Raw genomic sequence first — 21,627 nt, forward strand, 5'->3', positions numbered from 1 at the left:
TGAGGCTCCAGGGGCCTGGCCTCTGCCTTGAGCCTGCAATTTTGCTTCCCTTTCCCAATTTCACGTGTAACCTGAGTCTCCTGCCAAATCAGCTTTCAGCACTTTCCCCTTCCTGTGACTTTCCTCACGCTGTTTCCTCCCAGAATTATGGAATGACTGCAGTTCAGAATGCAATTTTTGCTACTTTAGAAACATGCCTTTCCGTCATAAATGCCTATTTCAAAAGCTGTGTTTTTCTATGAAATTCTTCTTTTCAGACTGAGGGTGGCTTCCCTCCATGAATGATTCTCACCTGAAAGGGCCCACCTGATGGTTGTTATTCCAAACACAGTTCCCCTTAGATTGGATTACAGACACCTGAGAACCGGGTGGAATTCCTAAAATGTGCCAGTGATCAGCTGTGTACTGAATAAATGTACATTTTGTGCTTTATTCTCTATGAATTTATTCTAGGCATCTGAGTACATTGTTTTGAAATCATTTCATAACTCCAATTGATAAATTCTTTAACTTTCGTTTTTCTTATATTTTAGAAATCTGCAATAAATATTCATTTAAACATAATGGCCTTTTGTGACTTCCATGTAAGTGTGCAGAGTATATATTCTCTGTGACTCAATTTGAGGCCCCGGAACGGTCTATCAGGAATCGATTGGGTCTTGGTTAGCTTCTTTCCCAGGACCCATAAAGCAGTTCTTGGTGCTGTCTTCTTCTGCCAGTTTTCTTAGGTTGGTTATGATTCAGCTCTTCATTTGGCTGTCAGTTTCTCAGAATTCAGAGACCCTACAGCTCTCAGGGGTCTACCTTTGGAGTGTTTCTCCTTGTTGCCGGTGTTTGAGGCTAAACGCTTCATCTTATTTTTCTTTTTGTTCTGCTTCTCAAAACTACCTATGATAAAGGGAAATTTAAAGAATGACAATACATATTTCTTTAACTTTTAATTTTTAATCATTGTAACATAATTTCAGACCTACAGAAAAGGTGCAAGTATAGTACAAAGAATTCCCATATAGCTTTCACCAGACATCGCAAACATTAGCATTTTACCTGTTATTCATGGGTATACATATTCTCAGAATTACTCAGAATTACTTGATGCCCCTTTCGTCCTAGGTACCTCAGTCTGTATTTCTTCAAAATAAGGACATTCCTCTGAAATATCCAAAGTATGACGATCAAAATTAGGAAATTTTCAGATCTACAGACAGATCCTCTCTATTACCTCATTATTTTGAATACCAACTGACATTTTTTTCAGCCCTTATTTTATTAGATTTCCTTGCTTTATGTAATAGCAGCAATCATTCCTTTTTTAAATACTCTACCCCTTTTCTTTTTTATATACTGTCTCTTCTCATTTGCTTTATTGCTTTCATGGAACCCTCTACATCTGTTAATATGTATATAATTATTAATATATATTTATATATAATATAATTTTTATATAATATAAATATAATTATTAATTTTAATTAAAGTATAATTGACAACTCCTTACAATTTTAATTTCCCTAAGAGAGTCTCCTTGGTTACTTATATTTTCAAATAATACCTACATTCTATAGACTTTCTAGGTATCAAGACCTTTGTTTGCTCCAAGATGCAAATCCACATGGTAATCACCTAATATATATCTCTACTTGGATTTCCAGGATATCTCTAATTCAGTGTTCTAAAAGGAAATTCATATTACATGCACTAAAACTCTATTTTCTTTTAAATAAAGGTAGATATCACTGTCTGTTTTGTAATCAAAGCTAAGTAGCGTCACCATTAATTAGTTCCCCCTACTGCATCCAATCAATATATGTTTATGTCCTTAGAACACATGCATGTACTCATTTCTCTCTCCCTCCTCCCCTTCTCTCTTTCTCTTTTCTTCTCCCTACTACACTCCCACTGGCCTGCTTTGGGCTGTTTTCATCTCGCAGATAGACTTCTGTCAACAGTATCCTAACTAGTTTCCTGCCTCTGGCTTCATCTTCTCAAGTTCATTTTCACAGTGAGCAGAGTGTGTAAGACTCAAATCTGATGATAATCCTCTGCTGAAACATTTTAATGGCTCACCATCAACTGCATATCAAAACTCAGCAGACTTCTGAAAAGTAATATTTTGAGCTTTGTGGGTCAGGTAGTCTGTGCCAGGACTCAGATCTGCCCCTGTAGCGGGAGAGCAGCCACAGATAGTCTGTAAATGAATGGGCCTGGCTGCATTTCAGTGAAACTTATTCACAGAAGCAAGTGATGGCCTGGATTTGGCCTTTGGCCTCCAGGTCATAGTGACGAATTTAAGTTTCTAATTAAGGCGTTAGGGAACTGCCTGTTCAGACCCCTTCTTCCTTTGCACACCTGAGGTCAGCCATAGTCCTACTTTTCAAGTCTATATGGATCTCTGTCTTTGCTGTTTCAGTGTTTTCTGCAGCTGTCCTTTTTGGTTCTGCCTGATTCACTGGTCATCAATGTCATAGCTATTTTTGTCTTGTATACCCTGTGCTCCTAGATTATAAATTTTTTGAGAGCAGAGTATGACAACTTTATAAGCCATGAAGCAATAGCATGCTCTTTACACAAAATAGAAAATTAGTAGATTTATTTGAATCCACTCATTATTTAAACCGTGTATTTTTTAAAAATTAGAGTTGTGATGCAGTTCAGTTGATTATTTGTTTTGTTTTAAATTCTTAGAGACAAATAAAAAGTGGTGTGTTTTGGAAGGAGGCTTCTTGAGTTACTATGAAAATGACAAGTCTACCACTCCCAGTGGCACCATTAATATCAGTGAAGTCATCTGCCTGGCTGTGCACAAAGAGGACTTCTATATAAACACCGGGTAGGTCTATCCCTCCACGGGCAGGAGGTGAAAGCATGTCTGTTATCTGTCATACCAGGTAATAAGAGTTTCGTTATGTGGTTCTTCCATTGCTTATTGTGGAAGGGTTGAATGGTTTCTTGAAGCCCACTCATTTTGCAGCTTCTTAAAGTTCCTTAGGGAATTCACTAAAAAGTGAAAATTAAAATATTGCATTAGGTAATATGAAAGGCTGACGTGTTTGCATCTAATCTTAAGTAAATTTATAGTAATTCATTCATGACATGTAGTCCTATAACTTTTATGACTTACTCATTATTTAAAATAGTGGAGTAAGGGCAAAATTTATGCATCCGTTTAAGGCACCATGGTTCAAATAGATGACATACGAAAATATTTGTTGATGATTTATTCACATTAATATCAACAAAATACTAAGTATATTTAGTAACATATGGAAGTGCTAAATTTCTTAAAGATCTACTTTGACATTTTAATTGTCTCAAAAAGGTTGCAATTCAAAGAATACGCATTATTTAATATATCGTCTCACAGCACAGTTAAACAGAAATTTCTATGAGGACTTTTAGAAACAGAGCATCAAAGATTTTTGTTGTAGAAGTTACTCATCACATTTTGTGATGAAATTAATGAGAAAATTCAAAGACCAAATCTGCAAAAGTTAACTCTAAAGGAGCATAGTATTTAATGAAAATTCTATATTAAAAAGAGGAGAGATTTGCACAGCTTTTTCATTACATGAAACATTATTAAGTAATGCTCAATATATTCTAGTTGTGGTGACTGTTATTTTCTAATAAATCTAGTTTGATTTTTTATGTAAACAAAATTGATTATTAGTTGTTTTTATTTTAATTTAACAGAGCTTTTATGCTAAATGAATTATCAGTTTACTGTGTCTTACTGTGGAATGTTAAAATAAGTGCATTCAATGCATTGAGATACTTAATTAGTAAATAAAATATAATTTAAAATAATATGAGTTTATGTCAGCATATAGTTATTTAAAAATGAAACATTCTTGGTAGAATGATACTGATACAAATAGATATTCAGGAGAAAGCATCTACAGTATAATTGTTGCAGCCATATTCTGAATTGCCTTAAGTAGCATATTACAGAGTTTGAACTCAGTAATGTAGGCACTGAGGAGAAAGCTGGCTATAGTGGTAAGGAAGAGTTTGGAGGAAGAGAGATCCTAATTACCGAGATTTAGCTAGAGAAAGAGATTATTTAAAAAAGTGGGTTGAAAGAATACGACGTTTGATCTAATAAGATTAAACATCTGACTAACTAGATAAAAAACTGACTGACGGTAAAGGGAAGAATAAATTAAAGGAGATGGTTTTGAGCTTATTGATGAGGTCAGTTGGAACATGAAGGCTATGTAACAGGCTTTGGGTAAAAAAGAGGAAAAAGGAAGGTACTACAAGATACAGGGTATTTTATTGTCTTGAGTTAGCAGCAGCATATGTCCTTAGCATGTTCCATGAAATAGTTTAAATTGTGGATAAGAAACCAAGGGAAGAATTCAGGACAAGGGATGTTACTCTGTTTATCTATAGCAGTGGTCGGCAAACTCATTAGTCAACAGAGCCAAATATCAACAGTACAACGATTGAAATTTCTTTTGAGAACCGAATTTTTTAAACTTAAACTTCTTCTAATGCCACTTCTTCAAAATAGACTCACCCAGGCCGTGGTGTTTTGTGGAAGAGCCACACTCAGGGGGCCAAAGAGCCGCATGTGGCTCGCGAGCCGCAGTTTGCCGACCACGGATCTGTAGGAAGGAGCTGACAAACACATTTATTCATTTGAATAAAATACATACCATCAGCAGAAAACTGAGAGATTGATTTCACAGCATTATCCAGTTTTCAGAATGCATGTAATGAAAAACTTGACATTCATGTGATTTGTTTTCATAAGAGCCAAACATAACCGTTGGTATCGTTTTATTCGTGTGTGCCATAGGCCCATCTTTACCTTTGAGATCTATTTGCCCTCAGAACGTGCATTTTTATTTGGAGCTGAAACATTTCAAGCCCAAAGAAGATGGACAGAGGCAATAGCTAAGGTATTTAAAGATTGCATTATTCTCCTAAATCCAGAGACGTTTCTCAACTTGGGGACTATGGTTGAGCTTTAGAGGTCCATGCAAATTTTATACAAGATTCTGGGAAGAATGTCCATACTTCATTAAGTTTTCAAAGGTTATAATCAAAGAGGTTAAGAGCTACCTTCCTAGAGCTCTAAGCAGAGAAGAAATTAATATAGGACCCTGGGGAAATTATTCTTCAAATAAAGGTCATGTTTTGATGATTAAGGTTTTTTTCAATATTGTAAAGTCATTTCTGTGAATGTCTTTTTATTAGTAGTTATCTTACTCATGATATACACAAAGGGGAAATGGCAGATTCAGCAAAAGATGCAAGTGAAGACAGTGAAGGCTGACATTTTGGAAAATACCACACATCAACAGAAAGAATGTCTTCTTCTTTCAATTGTATATATATATATATATATATATATATATATGGAGAAAAATGGTTTAAGATGTTGCCACTTGAAAATGCGTTAATAGCTGTTCACTTTTAAGATAGAGAGCAAGTTTAAAAAATTATTCTGAAATTTAGGTTACTTCTAAATCTTTAAAATATAAAATCAAAGATAATTTTCCTACCTTCCCTTCATATCTGCAGATAAGGGAGGGATTTCCTATATTCACTGTCTTTCTTACTTTTCTGTATTTGTCTTAACAGCATTTTGTTCCCTTTGTTGCTGAAAACTTAACTCAAGCTAATTACGATTTGATTGGTCAACTCTACTACAAAGACTGCCATGCCCTGGATCAGTGGAAAAAAGGCTGGTTTGCTATGGGCAAGTCTAGTTTGCGTTTTTGCCTTCAAACGCAGGAAGTTCAGGAAGATAGAATGAACTTAAGAAGACTGCAAGAGCTAAGTAAGATTTTTTTGCCCTCTTCTTATATTTTGGACACAATTTTTTATTGCATATGGTAATGGTAGCTTTTACATAAAATTATGAGGACTCACTCCAAAACATATGACCAAGCAGTATTAATAATTGTTTCTTTATGGGTATTTAGTAAAATGTTCCTAAGAAATATGTTGATGTTTTTCTTTTCTCCCTCTAGCTATTAGCACAATGGTTCAAAATGGGGAAAAAGTGGATATTTTGCTCTTGGTAGAGAAAGGGAGGTAAGTGCATTTTTGTCTTTGACTCTTTAATAATTAGGGAGTGGAATATTCTGTTTATCTTCTTGGGAGAGAGCGCATGATTTTATAGCCTGCTAGACATTTCCTGAATTTTATGTGTGTGTCTGTATGTGTGTACACGTATATTTATATACTCTTCAGTAGAAAGAGTATATGAGTGAAACTTACATATTGTTTGTATTTGCTATGAGAAACTCAGTACCATTAATTATTGTAATTTTCTATAGACCTAGATGCCTTTGGGACATTCACATTTAAGCATTCAGAAGCACTTTGTTAGTGGTAAATATATTTTCTGTGTAGATATATGAGGAATAAATAATACCCTGAGGTATTTTTGCATGTGATTCATGCATAGCTAATTTATTCACTTTTTTCAATAAATACAAAGCATCTACTGTGCATCAGGTTACTGTTGAGGATGTGGTGATGAATAAAATAGACATGGTCCCTGCCTTCATGAAGCATGCACACTAATGGGGGGAACAGAAGAAAAGCAGAAAAGAAAATTACATTTTACTGTGTCCATCAATTTTAACTGCCTTAAAGCAAACAAGTAAAGAGAGAGCGGCTGATGGAGAGTGTTCTGTTTTAGGTAGGGGCAAGGGCAGGCATCTTCTGCGTAAAGTGAAGAAGCAAACGATGCAGCAGTCTTCATAGTGTTCCAGGCATCAGGTCAAGGTTATTTTGAAGACCCTACCCTAGTGCATTGTGCTTGGCATGTTCATGGTCCACAAGGAAGCTGCTGGGGAGATTTGAATGAATAGGAGAGTGGGAAGTAATGATTTCAGAGATACTCCTGGGCCAGATCCGATAGGGCCTTACAGGTCATTAAATGTAATGTGATGGAGCCTTGGTGAATGCACATCATTTTGGAGGTGGGGCAGTTGTCAGGAGGAGTAGCTATCTTGGAATATTAAGCTAGTTTACCCAGGGAGTGAATCCAGAAACCAGGAGAGAGTGTCACAAAACCTAGAAAGAGCATATCAAGAAGGAAGGAATAGTCAGAAGCGTCAGGTGCTGCCTGATGAGGACAGATACTCCATGAGTAAGTGGTGCGGACTGAGCCTGCTGACTTAGAGAAGCGCAGAAGTGAGAGAGCAGAAACCGGATTAGGTACAGGCTAGGCACCGAGTATACTGAAACAGTTAGTGAGAACAGTTTGTCAAGGACACTGGAGCTTACTTAGTAGGATTATCGAAGTAGAAGGGATTTGACCTAGAAAGGGAATGTGTGTGCAGTTTGTTTTTAGATGGCTTGGACTTGTAGAGCTTTAAATTTGGATGGGAAAGAGACACAAAGGAGGAGAGATGGAGTCAACAATTTAGGATTTCAAGCATATAAAAATTTTAATTCAGGAAGGTCCAGGTTTATTCAGTAGTGTGCCATTTTTGTTATGGGATTACATATACATTTGTTAGCCACCTAAGAACATAGATTTTTTTTCCCCCAAATAGCAGTCCCAACAAGTTAAATCAACTTTCACAAAAACACCCACCACATTGTGTGTATTTAGCTTTGAGTCATGATGGTTTTCACTTTAAAAGTAAGAAAAGGGCCCAGATAGTCATAACCCAAAATTTCAAAATAGTTTGTGATTCAAATATTTGTCTGAAGATAAATGATTTCTAATATTGTGACCTTCACCTCGAATTCCAATGGGTCCTCTCTTACATGGCCATAAGAGAATTTATTTTTTTGTCTCGACCAATCTTTGAAACCATAGAGATAAGACTGATGTTTAATAATTATAGTTTCAGAAATACAGCTTATTCTATGTTGGTTAAAGTTTTATGATCCTTTTCTGAAAGAAAAGAAGAAAGATGGAAGGTATGAGAGAGAGGACAAGAGAACAATTATAACAGAAAGAGAAGAAGAATTGATGAGTGGTTTTGATGTGGGTAGCTTTCTAGATTTGGTGGTAGGATGGTGAGAGAGACACCAGTTTGATGGTGTTCAGTTCTTTGTAAACTAGGAGGTAAGGTGACTCCTAAGCCTTTGGCCTGGGTGACTTATGAATGGTTGTGTCATTAGTGAATAGACACTTCTCTTTCAGCACTCAAACAAGCCCATTAATTATAGGCGTGATTGGTTAAGAGCTGTTTTAATGTCATGTCCAAATAAGAGAATTTCATTGCTGTGCCCTCTCTCTCATCTCTCTTGTGATCTATTAGCCCCTTGGGGAATAACGAGTGTTAAAGTAGATTGTGTTAGACTTGTCAGTGACAGATAAAATTGTGGCTTTAGGAAATAAAACAACTTCCAATTACTCATGTTGATGACATAGAGAGATAATGAATAATTGGAAAAGCGAGAAACCGACCAGCTGTAAGTTTTAAACTTTTTCTTTTTTTGCTAGTAACTGCTAGAACCAGAATAGGAAATCATAAGTAAATTTAATGAATTAATTTCACATTTTCCCCTTGTCCTTGTCTACCTTTGATTAAAGTGATAAAATATATTAATGTTCCTTAAAGGCAAGGAGGAGAAAGAACCCTCTGAACTGGAACAGTTCATAAATTGATAATCATGCACTGAATATAGTCACTATTTAGATATATATTGTAATCTTCATGGTAATTTTCTCTGTATGCAGAGCATGAATGCCTTTAGACAGAAAAATATTGCAATAATATTTTCCACATACAGAGCATTTTTGCTCTAAAAAGCTCTAAACAGAAGGTGTTCCAGATGGTGTCGCTTTAATATGTATTCTTTGTATACTTTAAAAATTACTATTTTGGAAAAATAAAGCTTTCTTGATTACACTTAGGGTTTTCTGGCATGCTATTTGGTGCTGTTACCAGGACTGGATCCTGTGCTTCTTTTTTACGCCTCAGTCAGAATTGCTGTATGGAAAAAAAAAAATCATTTTTCTAAATATTGTTTTTCAGTGAATGTTCTAGATCACAAGGTCAGAAGGCATTTTCCTGGACAGTAGGTTATATATTCACTTTATGTTCAATCTTTAATAGATTACAGCATCCTTTTCTTAAAATTTAGAAATTTTTTTGTACTTTAGCCCACACTTCTGCATACCCCTTTCTGATAAATAAGCTACTATGCTCACCATCTTCACATTTCATAACTGTGCAACCATTTGTCAAAGACACCTATAATTAAGCTTTTACTGAAAGGTTGTTGGTTGCAATAAATACAGTAAACATGAATGAGTAACTCATCTGTGTTATCAGAAATAGAAAAGACTGGTATCTTTTTAGTTTCATTTTGCTGTTTTTTGTTTGTTTTTAATCCTCACCTGAGGATATTTTTTCATTGCTTTTCAAAGAGAATGAAAGGGAAGTGGGAGGGATGGAGGGAGAGAAACATCTCTGTGACAGAGACTCATGGACTGGTTGCCTCCCACATCCATGGGGGGTGGGAGGGTGGCGGGTGCTGGGAGCAAACTGCAACCCATGTACATGCTCCTGACTGGGAATTGAGACGTTCTAACCATGGAGCGCACCGACCAGGGCGGTTTTGTTTTTTGTTTTTTAAGATTCCTTGGTTGACCTGTAGTAGAGCATAAAGCACTTAATGGTTCCAAAGCCTGACTGCATTCACTTTTAATTGCAAATTCCAGACATAGAGAAGGTATCACCGGGGAAAACACATTTTACCTATATGTTCCACAATTATGAAACAGACTACTTCTCTCAATTCAGGAGATTAACAGCCTAAGTTGAAGGCTCTTATTTCATATCAACTTACTCCATGTTATATTTTTCCCTCCTTGAGTTCTGTTTTCTGGAAGCTATGTTAGCAATACTCCAGAGGGTGAATTATCTTAAAGTGGTTTCTAAATTGTGCATGTAATTGCAAATTAAACAGTAGCCGATTGCCCACAATATCAGCTTGACTGCTTTTATAACTTTCTGATGATTTAATTCAAAGAGATGCTTTAATTTGAATGTTGCCAAGGTAAACAAGAGATTCTCTTCTCTTACTACCCCCCACAGGTTTTGAAAAAAGGAAGAGTATTCAAATTTACATTATGAAGTGATTTTCTTTTTGTTTTGTTAAAGGGAATATAGGACTAACAAAAGGTGAATTTTAAAGTATATATTTGCTTGAAAATTTATTTCAATCAATTCAAAGCCCCTTCTATTACTAAAATGTAAGCATACAAACATGAGATACATGAAAAACAAAAGGATTTGAAGATCCCTTCGGGATAGATAAATAGGATCAGGGTAATGTGGTGCTTTTTGTTTATTTGTTTGTTTGTTTAGAGTAGTATTTTTAACTGGATCTCGAATTTCTAGGTAGAATTTCAGTAAGAATAATTGAGATGGCTGAGAGACTAAGGTATTCCAGGAGGTGGAAACAGTAGATTCAGAGAAATAGGATGGGCTAGGGAACAACTTCAGTTCAGGTTGTCCTGAACCTTAATGTCTTGAGGAGGATGCATGAACCAAAGGGCCTAGAACCGTGGTCAGCAAACTGGCTCGTGAGCCACATGCAGCTCTTTGGCCCCTTGAGTGTGGCTCTTCCACAAAATACCACGGCCTGGGAGAGTCTATTTTGAAGAAGTGGCGTTAGAAGAAGTTTAAATTTTAAAAATTTGGCTCTCAAAAGAAATTTCAATCGTTGTACTGTTGATATTTGGCTCTGTTGATTAATGAGTTTGCCGACCGCTGGCCTAGAAGATAGATTGGTATTCTATTAGTATTGCCAGTTAAAGTTAATGAACAAGTTGCCCTGTTCTGGAAAGGATTGCAGGCCCTTTACAGGGGTATAGAAGACTTTTTTGAAAGGGTGTTTATTTTAAAACTATTTTAAAAATTATTTTTAAGAATGAGGATTAGGATTCATTCAGCAGCCAGCAGAACACTATGAAAGGTTTTGAGCAGCCCCAAAACAGGGCTGTTTCTCTCATTCCTATAGGTAGTTGCCTAATAATGTGTAGAGATGAGACTGAAAAACTGGAGACCTTGCCTTTCTCAGGAAATCAGGTGCCCTGACACTTTTTATTGTACTGTGGGCTTCAAAAGCAACAAGCTACTTAGGGTAACATTTTCTACCATATTATTCTTGTGACACAGTTTCCGCATCTGCAGATTTTCTTAATAATGTTTCGCCTGTTTCCGGCCAAAATTCGACCTCTATGCAAAAAATAAAAAATAAAAAAATAAATAGTGTATCTTTATAAACTAAAATTAGGGTGATTTGTAGATGCAATGACTAAATAAAATTTGCCAGACTCTGATTTCTGGCCATGAATAAATAGCTTTTTTCCTGGTACATGTCTTTTCAGTTCAAACAAACTAAAAAACTGGACAAAATAAATGAATCCATCTTTTTTCAGGCTTTGGGACGACAGGCATTCCAGGATTGTGAGGAGGGAGAGGAGGGAAACCAGTGAAGGGAGCATTAAGATCAGCTTGGCTTCCTATCGGTAGGCACTTTCCAGTCCATGGAACAGGCAATGGGGAGACTCAAGCAGAATGTGGCGGTTTTGCTCCACAGAAGAGGTAGAATGGGGAGTTCAGGGGATCCATAGTCACTGAAATTTGCAGGATGGAGTAGCAGAACAGAGGGAGACATGTAGAGAAGTGTTTCAGAAATCTCCATAGGAGTTCACTTCCGTCTGGGCTCCATGCTCATCTGCATATTTTCAGGGTGAAACTCCAGAAGGCAGCTCCCAGGGGTGTGCTGTGGGTTGAACAATGCCCAGAGCATAGGGAGTGTTGGGATATGTGTGGAGATTCCATCCATCCGTGCTAGACAGACCTCATTAAACACAGAGGGCATTAGTAAAGACCCCAGAGAAGTGACCACATAGCGTAAAGGCCAAGCCAGCCTCAGAGTAAAAGCTGCTGTATTTCTACCCGACTAAGCTTCAGGGGTCCTCAAACTACGGCCCACGGGCCACATGCGGCCCGCTGAGGACATTTATCCGGCCCGCCGGGTGCCGCTGCCTGTCCTGCTGAGCAGCTGACTCGTCCCGGGCCTGCAGTGCGCATAGGAATTTGTTCATAGTTTTTTTTAAAACTGTAGTCCGGCCCTCCCAACGGTCTGAGGGACAGTGAACTGGCCCCCTGTTTAAAAAGTTTGAGGACCCCTGCTTAGACCTCTGAAGGATCAGGTGCTCTACAAGCAGTGCAGTGGCCAGGGTCAAACAGGCACATGATGTCCACACAGGCATCAACATCTTGAAAGGAAGACAACACAATCCTGACACTCCAGTTAACATTCCTAATGTCTGGCATTTGATTAAAATTACTAGCGATGTGAAAAAGCTGCAAATCAGTTGGTAGGAATTGACCCAGAAATGAGAAAGGTAATGGAATTAGCAAATACTCTAAGCAGTGATTTTTACATATTGTAAGTCACAAATATTTTCAAAGATGTAAAGGAAAATATAAACAATAGCAAGAAAAATATGGGTAACTAAAAAACAAACAAATGGAACTTATAAAGCCAAAGAATATGGTATCTGAAAAACTTTCACTAGATTGCCTTGACATTAGATTGGACTCTATAAGATTAATGAACATGAGGGCATGACAATAGAAATGATCAAAATTTAAGCACAAAGACATAAGACTAAAATCACCAGAGCCTCAGTGACCTGTGGGACAATAACAAGCAGTCTCAGTATAATTAGAATACAAAAATGAGACAAGAGAAAGATGGCTAAAAAAATCTTTGAAGAAGTGTGACCAAACATTTTCTGAATTTGATGAAAACTCTAAACCCACATGTACTAAAATCATATCTCAAGCATGATAAAGCAGACCACATCAAGACACATGGTAATCAAATTCCAGAAAACCAGTGTGAGGAAAAAAAGTCCCAGAGGAAAATACACATTAAACATAGGGCAAAAGATGAGAATGTCTTGTTAGAAACTGTAAACCAGAAGGTAATGAAATTTTTTAAATTGCTGGCAAAAAAAATTAAATAAATAAAGGAAAGAAAAAAAACAAAACACAAAACCAGCAGCTCTTAATCTAAAATACTCCAATCAGCAAAAATATCTTTAAGAAATGAAAGAAAAAGAAAGTGTTTGTAGACCAAATAAATGCTGTTACACTAGAAGATTTGGTGTTTTTATTTTTGTTTAAATGCTTAGGATATTATCTGTTCAGTCACGTTTGTGCAGTCTGTTATTCACTTTTTAGAATTTTTTATACAAATTTATTGATTCTGTTATTTGTGAAGACACTTCTGGTTCTTGTCAGTAGACGAGGCTCAAATATGATAGCCTGCACTTTGTGGTTATTATATTGCAGTTTTGAGAAAATAGTTTTATTCATCCTGGCACTTGGTTTCTGGGTCTTACTGAACTGATTTGATTTGTTATAGGATATAGGGATGTTTCTCTATATGACTTTGAAGTACCCTTTAACATTTATGCTTGGGAAATGGACAATTAGAATAATTCTCTCTGTACTTAGAGTTCTTCAGATGTTCGCATTTTCAGATGTTAGGGATATAAATGAATGTTTCTTTGGAATTCTCATCCAGAAAGGTAGCGTGGTTGTTTGGTAACACTTGGAATCACAAACTCCACCAGCATTTGTGCTGAAAATACCTTTGATGTTTTGTTCAGTGTGCACAGAGTTTAGATAAGCATCAGAGAGGAAAGTTGTTGGATTGATGCAGTTAAATGTCAAGCATCCGCTGCACTAGATGATATATTTAAGGATTCAGTCCTTGACAGGTTGACTCAGGAGTTGTCATTTGTTCTAACCCTCACTAGTTCACAAGGAGACAGCTAAACCTGTCATCATGGGATTTCTTCTTACTACAGAGGAAGTTTGACGTTTGGAACATTCACAGTTGATGGCAGAATTACAGTGGTATTGTAGGAGGGCCATTGCATTTTGGATTTGTTTCACTGCTTGCTGAAATACGCACCCATTAAAGTACTTTGTTTAAAAGCAAACAGTTTTAAATATTTTATGGTAAACTTAGAGCTTAATCATGAGATTAAAACTCAAAAAATAAAGGCACAATTTTCTCTTTACCTAAACTCCTGAATTTAGCAAGATGTTATTTTAGTTAGGTCTAACAGTGTAGGGGCTTGATATTTCTCAGGAAGATTAGCTGAGTGATACAATTTCATTTAGATAAATATACCAAGCAATAGAATGCTTTCAAGCTAAAGATAATGTAAGGTAAACGAAAAGGCAAAAGCATGTCAGGAATCTTAGAGTGGCAGAATTCTTCAAAAAGAAAATTACAAAACCTGGAGGTCACGGCTGCTATAGTGATGTGGAAAAATAAAAACAATATAGAAAGAAAGCAAGAGATGAAGATGCAGACATGACTGAAGTACCTGTAGTTACTGCGAGTTCAGAAGATGTGGATGTAAGCGTGGTGAGGTGCCAGTCTTAGAGGAGCATTTCAAGAAAAGAAACGAAAGGAAAAAAGGCCTTTTATTTTCGCTTTAAATTAAATTAGGGCCCATCTATTATCAGGGAAGTAAAAGATTACCTTCCCCCAGAAAAAGAACAACAACAACAAACCACAGCAACCCAGAGTTTGTGCAGGTCATGCCTTTCTCTTTGTTTGAATCCAAAGTAGCCCTCTCTTAGTTTGAAATGGAGATTAAATCATTATACTTTCGTGTAAATATACTTAAGTGGTACATCAGTGAATACACTTAAATTAATTTTTATATCTAGTGTTAGGACTTTAAAACTATTATGTACCTACTAAATGTCAGACACTCTGCTAATGACAACAGATACAGAAATTCTTTCCTTGGTCGCCTGGGTGATGTTTGGATCTAGCAACTAAAATATTCTCAGACACGGAGCTGGAGGTATACTGCAGGGCAGGGGGGCTGCTCAGGATTAAGAGGGACACCTGTTACCACTAAGCGTCGGAGGGATATCAGGGTAGAGTGTCAAGGAGGATCACCTGGAGTAAACCTTGGGGAAGACTTGGAGTGGCCAGAGAGCAGGAAATATTTATTATCAAGATAAGGCAGTGTGATTGTTTAGTGTGTCTTGAGTGTAGGGCAATGGCAAAGTTGAAGGGGAATTATGGGCCAGACCACGAAGGCCTTTTAATCTTGAAAACTCCAGGGTTATAGACGAACAATGACCAAGAAGTGACATCATTAGCTTGGCATTTTAGAAAGATCCTTCTGGCAGTCCCAAGGAGCAGGGGCTAGGGAGGTGGAGCACTGGGAAAGGAGTTCCATGCAGAGGGGTGTATCAGCTCAGGAGTAATAAGACCTGAAATAAGGCCCTCTTGGAACAAAGGGGGCAAAGCGAGTGTGTCAGAGAACCAGAACCAACAGCATTTTGTGACTGAATGCATGTGGCAGTGACGAGGTGGGGGCGGGGACTAAATCTACCGTTAATCCTAAGTTTCTGGTGGGATAAATGGAGAATTGTAGCACTAGTTTGTTGTGAGGAAGTAGGATGGTTTGAGATGCTTGTGGCACATTTTGGTGAAAGTGTCCAAAAATTGATATCACTTAGTATTACGGTTTACTACTTAGTTTTTCATATACATTTATCCAGCGCTGAGGCAGGTACTATTCCCTTCATTGGGCCAGTGAGGAACCTGAGGCCCAAAGAAGGTTGATAACTTCTCCCGGGTCACAAAAGAAGTAAGTGCAGAGCTAAAATTTGAGTTCTAGAAGTGATTGGATTCCCCACTCAGCTGTTTTAAGCTTCTAAATATATATATATATATATATATTGATTTCAGAGGGAGAGGGAGAGAGAGATAGAAACATCAATGATGAGAGTGAATCATGGATTGTCTGCCTCCTGCATGCCCCATACTGGGGGATCAAGCCCACAACACCGGCATGTGCCCTCACTGGGAATCAAATCCTGACCTCCTGGTTCATAGGTCAACGCTCAACCACTGAGCCACACCAGCCAGGCTGTTTTAAGCTTTTACTTTCTGATTACATATAGATCTGGTTTGTAAGACAAAATTATAGCCTGGAGATAGGGATTTGGGAGTTAACCAGTTTACATACCGGGATTGACACCACTGTCCCAGGAGAGGCCTGGGAGTTCATGTGAGTTCACCAAGGTTACAGCTTCATTCTCAGAAGGTGTAGGTGGGCTTGGAAAAAAGAAACTGACCAGAAAGATAGGAATAGCCAGAAAGAATTGTGCTACAATGCCAAATTAGGTAGAATTTTTTCCCCTCTCTTTTTTTTTTTAAAGAAATGAAATCATAAACAGTTCTAAAATCTTGGAAAATACAGCCACATATATCCAATAGAAGTCACTGGTGATGCTTACGAGAACAGTTCCAGTTCATTTACTCAGAAAGAGAATAAGAGGGGCTGGGGAATGAAAGGTGAGACCACCAATTCAGAGAACTGCCTCCCCTCTGTGCAGGAAAAAGAGGCATTTGGGGTGAAAGATGGAGGGTATTTCTTCTCATGGGTGAGATAAGATCACCTGTATATGGATTTAAGGATCATCTGTCTAGAAGTAAGAGTTTTTTTAAGCAAAACTATAATGTGGAATGCTCTTTAAACTTCACAGAACATTGTACATCCACGGGCACACCAAGTTGGATTTCACAGTCTGGCATGCTGCAATTGAGAAAGCAGCAGGTACAGATGGAAATGCTTTGCAGGATCAGCAGCTCAGCCAAAACGACGTTCCCATCATCGTGAACAGCTGTATAGCATTTGTTACGCAGTATGGTACGTATCGCGGAGTTTTTATTCAACCCCCAAACTCATGGTATCACTCTTACAGTTTTTAAATGGTACCCATTGGACTGAATGAGAGCCTTTTATATTTGTTAAGTATATCAGTGAAAATATAAATGTAGTCACTGTTCAGTTAAATGCCATTCCTTTGCCCAGTAAAACTCATTTAAATGGTATAACGTACTTTAACTATTTTCTGCTTCCTTTACATGCATAAACATTTAAATAACATATTGAAAGAATATATGTTGTGAAATGTATATTAAAAATAGATTAAAGACTATTTTTCAGATTTTACAAGCCCACAGTGAAACCTAGGGGAATGCAGTGTGCTGCCACAGCATGCTTTTAGAAGTGGTAAATGATGGGACAGCATGGGAAAGAATTTTTTTAGCATGCATACCAGTGTGTATGTGTTTATTTTAGTTACCGTATGCTCGGTCACCTGGATATTGATTTGTTAACAGTTTTGACTTAATTATAACATTTCCTTTGAATAGTGTACAGGTAAAAATAAACAAACAGCTCGATACCTACATGGTCCAGTTTTATTCTGATGTGCTGCAGTAGTATTTTAGATATGCCTGAGGAGTGAAAGTATGCCTTTATTCTTCATGTTCAGTTTCAAATTCCTATGTATTCTTCAAATTCCTTTTTTCTGTTACAGATTTCCTTAATACTCTAGAACAGCCGTGGGCAAACTACGGTCCGCGGGCCGGATCCGGCTGTTCTATCCGGTTCTCTTGCTCTCCCCTCCGCTCCTTTACTTTGAATTTATATTAGTTCACACAAACACTCCATCCATGCTTTTGTTCCGGCCCTCCGGTCCAGTTTAAGAAACCATTGTGGCCCTTGAGTCAAAAAGTTTGCCCACCCCTGCTCTAGAAGATAGAAAAGTCTTAACTACATTTTTAGTATAAAAAATGTTTCTACTTTTAATTTGCAGATAAATGCCATTGAGTTACATTATAAAGGTAGAAAAGGGTAAAATGATTGATCTGGTATTTTGGAAGGTGTAGTAAATTTTTTTGTTCTCCTAAAATTAGAAATGTGCTTGGGAGTTTTTAATTTGAAAGAGAGTATCTCAGGGAGAGAGCTGCAGTGAAACGCTGTGTTACTGGCTCCTTACTTCCTTATTGGGTGTCTGTTGTGTGCCAGCCGCTGACCTTGGTCCTGGAAATGCAACATAGGAGTAGGAAGTGAAAGACAAATCCACGAATCACGTGTTTCTGCATGAGAACTGACAATAAATTGATTGATATGTACCAAAATACCAGAAATAAAAAGAAAAGAATTTCTGAAAATTTATAATATGTCTATATTAATCTACTTTCTTCTAAGAAGAACACTATCTTAACGTGTTTTTACTTATTTCATATGTAATCCAAGAAGAGTTGTCATTAATATTCAGATTTGTTGTGTTTAAATTATACGTCTACTGTGACTATGTATTTAATCACATTACGTGGGCATTATTGTGAGGTTTCTTCCCATGATGATAACATGTGTATGTATCTTATCAGCTATAATCATCTGTTTAGTTGGAAATGGGGGAGAAAGGCGGTCATCATCTTCATTTTATTCGTTACTCAGTATTAGTGCGCTTGCATTTTGCAGGTATGAATGAAATGCACACATTATGTTTTGGCATGAGCATAACCTCACTGGGAATTTTTACATCGTGTTAGTTTCATAATGGCATAGAGTCTCTCGTAAGCTGACAAATGATTAAAATAACTCTAACTCGACTACCTCCAGTGTATACAATTTCATGTTTCTCTAGGGAAATCAGAAGCTACTTTGTGATGTTTGTTTGAGTTTAAAATCATTAAGCACTAGATTGTTTTCAACTAAATTTCATACATTATGTCTACTTTGTAACTCTAACACAAGGTACATTAACTTGCATATTAAAGTAATAGAGCCAGTAAAAGACGATTTTTTTAATGTTTTTAATGAGCAAAACATGGGGAAAAACCCAATCTTATTAGAAAACGTCTAGTGATTTTAGGATGTAGGTGGTCAGCCCAGAGCCTTTTAAGTCACACTTATTTTGAACTTTCTGACTTTTGGGTTAAAATTTAAAGGCCACTTTGTGTGTGTGTGTGTGTGTGTGTGTGTGTGTGTGTGTGTGTGTGTTTTCATTGTGTCAAGATTTGAACTTGACAGAGTTCACAGTATAACTTTTAGAATTTTAATTTTTTAAAATGAGTTGCAATACTTAGTGCTTGGGGGAAATTAATTTATGTAATTCACATTCAGTTAACTTATTATTTGATTACCAGCTATTAGAAATTCACTTAACTAGGATTATAGTATCTTAGAAACTTAGTCATTATTGTTTTTTGTAGAATTTTTGCTTATTCTTGCATTAAGGGGTCACTCATTGAATATCTGCTGAGTTCTTCTAGGCACTATGTAACTACTATCTACAGAGAATAACCAGGACTCTGCCTTGTAGGACGTTACAGATTTGTGGATCAAAGACAAACAAGTGGGCAGTTATATCTCAAGTGTACAAACCCCTGTGGCAGAGCGGGTCTGGGGTTGGTACAGGAGTGAGTAAATCGCACCCAGAGTAGGGGTGGTCATGGAGGGCTGCTTGGGTGAGGCGGTGCCTACCCTGAGTCTTAAGAGAAAATAGGAGCTTATTAGAAGGTAGAGGAGGAAACGGTGTGCCCATGTGTGGAGTCATGAGGGGCATTGTCCGTTCAGGGAACTTTGTGTCATTAACTGTGCCCAGAATTTGGTGTGAGAAGAGGGAAAGATAAAAGAGGCGGGAGGGTAAGGAAAATTCACGTAGGGACTTACATATTGTAATTAAACCCTCACATTTGCCTCGTAGGCCTTGGGAGGGCATTATGCAGGTTTTTAGTCATGTGGTGACACTGGTGGACCTACATCTTCGATCACACTGGCATTGTCGAGACAGACTGGGGCTGCACAAGGATGTGGGCAGGGAGTTGTAAAAACCTAGTAAGGAACGGAAAGCACAGAATAGCAGCCTGGAGGATGGAAAGAAGGGGGGTCATAATGAAAAACCTATGTGACATAGTTGTTCGTTTGTTTTTGGTTTTTTAAATCTGGAATTGAGAAAGAAAGGTTCTGCGTTGGAAAGTATTGGGGAGAAGGCGATGCCATATATCAAGATAGAGGAACAAATAAAGAACAGGTAGAGGTTGGGAGGTGAGGTCGTGAATGGGGCAGGGAAATTAATTTCTTTATTTTGATTGGTCCATATGTGTAAGTATGGTATGTGTGTGTTGTGTGTGTGTGTGTGTGTGTGTGTGTGTGTTGCAAGTATATGGTACATGTTTCTTAAAATATATCTGTGTGTGTTTGGAATCTTAGAAATTAAAACCTGGGTGAAAAAGTATATGTAAGCGGTTAAAGTAATGAGGCTAGGTGGGTTTACCCAGATAATTTTGTGGGGAGTGGGGAGTGAAGAGCATTGAGTCTGGCTTCCGGGAATTACCAGTAAGTACTAGAGCAGAAGTAAATGGAAGGGTGGAAGAGTAGCCATGGAGCAGTGGTTCTCAGCCTTCCTAACGCCGCGACCCTTTACTACGTGCCTCATGTTGTGGGGACCCCCAACCACAAAATCATTTTCGTTGCTACTTCATAACTGTAATTTTGCTACTGTTAATGAATCGTAATGTCAATAATCGTAATGTAATAATCGTAATGTAATAATCGTAATGTACATCGTCATGACCCATAGGTTGAGAACCACTAGCAGGGTCGCCTAAGACCGTCGGAAAACACAGATATTTACATTACGATTCATAACAGTAGCAAAATTACAGTTATGAAGTAGCAACGAAAATAATTTTATGGTTGGGGGTCACCCCAACATGAGGAACTGTATTAAAGGGTCGCGGCATTAGAAAGGTTGAGAACCACTGCCATAGAGGAAGAGTTGGGGAATATGGTATCATTATGCCATGAAGGCCATGAGATTAACATAATTTTAATGCCATTCATTTGGAGCGTCAAACACTGCAGGGGATTCTCATTAGATAAAAACCAAATAGCATCTAGAAAATAGGTTTGTCATTGATATTCTTGAGGAAGATTGTCCTGACAGAGTGGGAATTGGGCCTTTGATGAATCAATGACTTTGTAAAAAAGAAGACCAAACTCTTTATCTAGAAGAAGGTGAAGGTGGGAACAGGCAGACATTAATATGCAAATATGAGGGCAGAGGATTGAGGAAATTTATACTAGGGAGCCGCACTTTTGTCAGTGAAATTGGAGGCAAGTTTGTATCCCAGGGACTAAGCGAAGATAGAGCACTGGATGTAAAAGAACAATTTAAAAAGATACTATGAACAGCTGGGGAAAGGGCTGACCAGAGTCTTATTAAAGGCCAAGGATGGAATATTTCATCAGGCTTACCCTGTAAATACTAAAATTGGGGGGACAAGCCTTTCCCCCTCAGACATGTTTATATTAACTCAGGTAACCATTTCTTCTTGCTCATCATCCCAGCACAAAAATGTGTTCAAATTTTTAAGGTATCAAGGTGGATTTTGATTTTAGACTTTTTTTCATATAATCTTTTTTCCTTTTAAACAAAGGTTTAGGGTGCAAATATATCTATCAAAACAATGGCGATCCTTTGCATGTAAGTGAACTCCTGGAGAGTTTCAAAAAAGATGCAAGAAGCTTTAAATTGAGGGCTGGAAAGCATCAGCTTGAAGACGTGACGGGCGTGCTGAAAAGGTTTCTGTCTGACATCGACGATGCGCTTCTCACTAAGGAGCTCTATCCATATTGGATCTCTGCTTTAGGTAATACACATAATGTCTATAATCATAAAGGCTTGTCTTTTAATTGGCTAGCTAGGTTTTTAAACTCTTCTTTGATGATCTGAAGTTTTAATTGAAGGCAAAAATGTACATATGTCTCAG

At 37.5% G+C, this 21,627-nt stretch overlaps 1 protein-coding gene across 6 annotated transcripts in view; it reads left to right on the forward strand.

Moving 5' to 3' along the window:
• Positions 1–21,627, forward strand: part of ARAP2 (ArfGAP with RhoGAP domain, ankyrin repeat and PH domain 2) — a 173,699-nt gene that overhangs the window by 97,743 nt on the left and 54,329 nt on the right. For all 6 annotated transcript variants that reach the window (XM_080650295.1, XM_080650300.1, XM_080650297.1 and 3 more), the window contains 6 exons: positions 2,686–2,830; positions 4,805–4,907; positions 5,593–5,791; positions 5,985–6,048; positions 16,542–16,705; positions 21,295–21,507. In XM_080650295.1, coding sequence (XP_080506421.1) covers positions 2,686–2,830; positions 4,805–4,907; positions 5,593–5,791; positions 5,985–6,048; positions 16,542–16,705; positions 21,295–21,507 — 888 coding nt within the window. The remainder of the gene's footprint in view (positions 1–2,685; positions 2,831–4,804; positions 4,908–5,592; positions 5,792–5,984; positions 6,049–16,541; positions 16,706–21,294; positions 21,508–21,627) is intronic.

This window comes from Plecotus auritus (genome assembly GCF_963455305.1).
Source record: "Plecotus auritus genome assembly, chromosome: 1".
Classification (NCBI taxonomy): domain Eukaryota; kingdom Metazoa; phylum Chordata; class Mammalia; order Chiroptera; family Vespertilionidae; genus Plecotus; species Plecotus auritus.